We start from the raw sequence: 5749 nt of genomic DNA, 5'->3' as shown, positions 1-5749 counted from the left end.
GGAAAAAGTACGGCAGCACGCCATCGACACCAGTTGCCGGATCGTGATAAGCGAAGAGTCCGATAGAACTTGTGGGAGGCTGGACGGTTTCAAGCCCGCACCCACCTAATACATTGCGGTCATTGCCGTTTGAACAGTCTGTCCTTTTACTGACGGATGCTGCTGTCTACTGCTGTCGTTTTGACTGGGATACGGACAAAGTTACTTCCTTCGAGCGCATCGACCTTCGCTCCATTACCAACATCAATTACGGCACTTACATTACCTCAACTTTAACCGATGCCCAAATGGACCCGAACCATAATGTCGGTGTCGTTATAACTTACCAACCAGGCGCGACAAATACGCTACGCGTAAACACACGCTCCCTCCACAGCCTCTTTGACCAGATATCACAACTATCCCCTGCATCCCCTGAATCTGCCACGAACAATCCCCTGACCCCAGGACCGGATTGGGACATTACCTCGCTATTCAAAACGAGCGTCAGTGGCAACAGCAGACTCCCAGCCTCGCGTATTTTGGCGTTCAAAATCCTCCCACAGACTAACATAGCTGCAAGGAATGCCCTTGATAACGTGCAGGTCAGCGAAAATGACGCTGCGCGTGCTCTCAGCGAAGAGATTGAGCGCACTTGCATGCGGGGCGCGCCGGATAAAAACGGCGCTGCCGATACAGGCGGCTCGGGGCGTGTTCATAAACATACAATGGTTGAAGAGAGGGAGATCATCTCGACGGCTAGTGCGAAGAAACGGACGGGATATTTGGAGCATTTGGTATTTGATATTAAGAAGCTAGTATGGGCTTGAGGTTTTACTGGTGGCTCTCTCTTGGACATCATTCTCCCTTCCGGGAACGGGCAATGTGGGTGTGGATTCCCAATTTTGATTTCAACTTTTTCCTCTTTTCCTTGTATTTATTTATTTTTTATTTGGTAATTTTGTCCCATGCCAGGCACCAGGCATATTTTACTTTCATTTGTTTTGTGCATTGCATCATACAGTTTGATACCCAAGTCGGAATAGTTTGGCCTTCTCTTCTTTTCATATATATACCCATGTACTTGTACATATCCATCCATACAATTATACATACGCTGCTGAAGAGCATCGGATAATATATAGAACGTAGTATTATTCTATGTTATTGTTTCAAAGTACAAAGAGCTTTTGTTTCCCTTAGTGGCTCCCAAAAAAAGATACGTGTCACCTTAGCATAAGATTTCGCCCTATTTAATCCGCAGGCAGGTTAAGTAGTTCCAATAGAATATCTGTTTAATCTACAGGTCTCATCAGCCTTGGTCTCCATCGAACGGCGGTTATTTCCGTAGCGGCCACATGCTTCGCGAGATCGGCCCAAACCGCCAGATTGTCCCTATGTAGTCGCTCTTCAGGGAGTAGCCGCTTCCGCCGATGGGTATATGCCTGCATATATAGTTTTGTATATTGAACCACAAGCAGCATCAGCCAGAAATTGGAACTCATCTCGGCTTCACGCGATCCCACGGGCTGAAACATTTCACATATTAGGTTTGAAAGCAAGAGTTTCTGACACGACACGCAGGTTTTCCATGAAATTAAGAAGCTCGACCCAAACACGGATTTTAGCTACATGATCTTTGTTTTCAGTGTCTTGACACCTGCGACAGGCTCGGTAGACTGAATATTCCAAGAACGGACAGGGATCTATAATGAAAGCCTAATATGCGTTCCCCTACCTTTTCGGGGGCCAAGTAATATGTCCTGAAGGTCGTGAGAATGAGCAAACAACGTCCCCAAACCAACATCAAATGGATGTTTGAAATATACTTGACATGGTCGAACTTTGTCCGGGTTCCCAGGTATGCGGAATTGCTCGTTTCCCGTACCCTATGCATCGCTGATTTTGCAGACTTCTCACGCAGTCCCTAATTGACGTTTTAAGTTAGTTCTTGGCGGTATATCAACGCCATGGCTCATGCCGTGGCTTAGGCGGTTGCGATTGACATATGTGTTGGTACCTGAAGCACCAAAAACACAAAGGAAGATCTCAGCCGGCAATTCCCCGTGCGCCCCCGCACTGCTGGGTGCTTTTGTTCCCTTGTTCCCGTGGTTGAGAGGGAAATAAAGTTGCGAAGAAGCGTTGTTCGTGGGTTCGTTGTTGGTTGAACGGATCCAATGCAGATGCCAAGCCCCAAAATTCTGCCGCCTGCCACCGCTCCGTTAGCCGCATCGAGAGCATTCCCACCACCGCCAACCCTCCACTGGCCCTCACCACCAGCGACGTCTAAAACTCCCACCGCTTGCAGACAACCCTGCGCGCACTTTTTGTCTTGATTTTTCTGTCTGGCTTACGACGAAGCTTTCCTAGAGAAATCCAAGCCGCTAATCTTTGAGTGGTGTCCGTACAGTGATATCCCTTCTGCAGATCTCCACCCTATCTCTTACACCCCCACCATCTCACAGAAGTCAAACCACACACCTCATCAACGAACATTTAAATACCCGCGAAAACCCAAACCACGGGGCGGGCGGCCTTGATTTGGGAGATTCCATATTAGCGATAGAGAGGCACCTCTCTTGAAGCTTCTCCTGAGCATTACTGTTCAGTGATAATTGAATCTTTATCAGAGCTCCCCATCGCTCTTAAGTTGGTATTAACATTGGCTATACCCCTGCCAATTTTTATCGCAATGGCATGGCAACCGCAGGACGAACCATTGAGGCAATTGGCTGGATTTCTACATGATTCATTGAACGGAAGCGATGGCTCTACACGAAAACATGCTGAACAGGTATGTTTACAGAACCCCTCTTCCCTCTACTCCGATGTTTTGCAACCCCCTCTCCCCTCTTTGCGAATGGTGCTTTGTTGTATAGTAAGAATTGTTAAACGCTATAAATATCTTTGGTTTCCTATTTGGTGGTGTTTTAAGCTGACAGTTATTATTTGATAGATGCTGGTGCAAGCTACAACCTCCCCAGATTTTGCAAATTATCTCACCTACCTGTTCAGCACGCCCCAACCACCTTCTAATATCGGGTTTGATCTTCACACTTATAATGTCATTCGGATCGCAGCGGCATTGAACCTAAAAACTAAACTTAGAGTCGCGTATGGAACTGTTACACCAGAGAGTCTGGAATATATTCGCTCATCTGCGCTCTCAGTACTCCAAGACCCTTCCCCGCCGATTCGCAATTCGGCCGGCTCCATAATTGCAGAGATCGTCGCGCGAGGTGGCCTTCTGGCATGGCCAAATTTGCTGGATGAACTTCTTTCCCTGGTCTCGAATTCTTCGGGATCTGTGCCGATGTTAACCCAGGAGGCAGCCATGTCAGCTCTGTCGAAGGTCTGCGAGGATAATAAAAAGCTGCTGGATAAAGATTTCCAGGGTCAGCGACCATTAGATATTATTCTCCCGAGGGTAATGCAATGCACATCCAACCCTAGCCCAAGAATTCGCTCTACCGCTCTAGCGACAATCCACATGTTCCTTTCGCAAAGACCAAATATTTTAATTGGCTCATTGGATACTTTCCTTGGCCATGTATTCCAGCTTGCCAGTGACCCAAATACTGATGTTCGGAGGATGGTATGCCAGTCTTTTGTTCAGCTAGTGGATATCGCCCCGGATAACCTCATTCCTCACCTTGGTGGGCTGGTTGACTATGTGCTCATGCAACAGCATGATCCCGAGGACCCGGAATTGGCTTTGGATGCAGCAGAGTTTTGGCTGGCCATTGGGGAGCAGAAAAAATTACATGAGCCGTTAGTGCCATATTTAAGTAAAATTATACCTATTCTTCTTCGCAGCATGATATATGACGAGGACGACGCGATACTTTTAGCTGGAGAGCATGATGACGCCGAAACCGAAGATAAGGTAGAAGATCTGAAGCCTCAATTTGCTAAAACCAAAACCTCTCGGTTACAGTTGACTGGTGGTGATGACAAGCCCAATGGTGATGTCAATGAAGCTGGCGCAGATGATGATGATCTGAGTGAGGGAGAAATAGAAGATGATTTGTACGAGTATGGAGACGATGACCCCGAGGCGGAATGGACATTACGAAAATGTTCAGCAGCGGCACTGGATGTTTTCGCCAACGTGTACCATCAACCTGTTTTCGAAATCATATTGCCGTATCTCAAAGATAACTTGCGGCATGCCCACTGGACGAATCGAGAAGCTGCTGTGCTAGCGCTCGGCGCTATTGCAGATGGCTGTATGGATACCGTTACACCTCATCTACCAGAACTCGTCCCTTACCTTATATCCCTCCTTTCAGATCCTGAACCAATCGTTAGGAAAATTACCTGTTGGTGCCTCGGTAGATATTCGGAATGGGCTGCTCACCTTGATGCGGCTGAAAAGACCCAATTTTTCGAGCCGATGATGGAAGGGATCCTGCACAGGATGTTAGATAATAATAAGAAAGTCCAAGAGGCAGCGGCATCAGCGTTCACGAGTTTAGAAATGAAATCGGACGCGAATCTTCTGCCCTATTGCCAGCCGATATTGCGGCAGTTCGTTCTCTGTTTCGAAAAGTACAAAGATCGCAACATGTACGTACTTTACGACTGTGTCCAAACTTTGGCTGAAAGCGTTATGTCCGAGCTAGCGAAGCCAGAACTGGTGGATATCCTTATGCCTGCACTTATCCAGCGATGGAACAAATTATCCGACCAGTCCAGAGAACTTTTCGCATTACTAGAATGCTTGGGCTACGTGGCTGCTGCTTATGGTGATGCTTTCTCTCCCTTTGCTCCTCCGATATTCGCCAGATGCATTAAAATTATATACACGAATATCCAGGATTATCTTACCGCAGTGAATCACAACACTGGTGAGGAACCTGATAAAGATTTCCTGGTAACAAGTTTAGACATGCTCGGTTCGATAATCCAGGCTATTGATCCCCAGAAAAGCTCAGAACTAGTAACCAGGTCGCAACCACCATTTTTTGAACTTCTCCGCTTCTGTCTTGAAGATTCCAACTGGGAAGTACGGATGTCATCATATGCCCTTCTTGGAGATTGTGCAATCAATATTTTCCCTACTCTTGCACCCGTCCTTCCTACAATAATGCAGATCCTAATCAAACAGCTTGATCTCAACCTAATAAGAGACGATGAGTCTGAGAGTGGTCTTCGTGTGATAAACAATGCTTGCTGGGCTTCAGGCGAGATTGTTGCCGCTAGCAAAGATGGGATGGCTCCATTTCTAGAAAATCTTTTCCAGGCTCTCACCGCAATCATGAGCAACGAAGAAGTTCCCGATTCTGTTAACGAAAATGCAGCGATGGCTTTGGGTCGCTTGGGAATCGGATGCGCTCAACAGCTTGCCCCGCACTTAGGAGAATTTGCAGATATGTTCCTCCGATCAATGACCAAAATCGACTTCACCCGCGAGAAGGCAAGCTCGTTCTTTGGATTCAATCAAGTCGTCCGGGAAAACCCAAAGGCTATGGAAAGCTGCCTTTCGGATTATTTCCATGCAATTGCCGTATTTCCGCGTAAATCCTTGAATCAGCCTCACTTCGAGGACTTACAACAGTCGTTCCAGCAGGTGAGGAACATCTATATCACCCATAGACTCGGCCCCTACTTTCTTATTGACACATTTAAATATGCGCAAAAGTCTAATGTACAGCCAACTATATAGGTGCTTCAAGGATACAAAGACCTAATCCCGGACTTCAACTCGTTTATGGCCTCCCTACCCCCTGCCATTTCCAGAAAACTCCAAACTGCGTATCAACTCTGA

At 46.9% G+C, this 5749-nt stretch overlaps 2 protein-coding genes across 2 annotated transcripts; both read left to right on the top strand.

The window, feature by feature from the left end:
* Positions 1–287: 287 nt before the first annotated feature.
* HCAG_02232 (predicted protein) lies at positions 288–809 on the top strand (the record flags this gene model as incomplete). The annotated part of the gene is made up of 2 exons (XM_001542011.1): positions 288–485; positions 585–809. The coding sequence occupies 2 exons, from the start codon at positions 288–290 to the stop codon at positions 807–809; spliced, it is 423 nt and encodes a 140-aa protein (XP_001542061.1).
* Positions 810–2671: 1862 nt separating this feature from the next.
* On the top strand, positions 2672–5749 carry HCAG_02231 (conserved hypothetical protein; the record flags this gene model as incomplete). The annotated part of the gene is made up of 3 exons (XM_001542010.1): positions 2672–2773; positions 2936–5551; positions 5648–5749. The coding sequence occupies 3 exons, from the start codon at positions 2672–2674 to the stop codon at positions 5747–5749; spliced, it is 2820 nt and encodes a 939-aa protein (XP_001542060.1).

Source organism: Histoplasma capsulatum, genomic scaffold (assembly GCF_000149585.1).
Source record: "Histoplasma capsulatum NAm1 scaffold_2 genomic scaffold, whole genome shotgun sequence".
NCBI classification, from domain to species: Eukaryota; Fungi; Ascomycota; class Eurotiomycetes; order Onygenales; family Ajellomycetaceae; genus Histoplasma; species Histoplasma mississippiense.
Note: the sequence above shows the minus strand (reverse complement) of the source record. Positions and strands in the feature narration are given on the sequence as shown.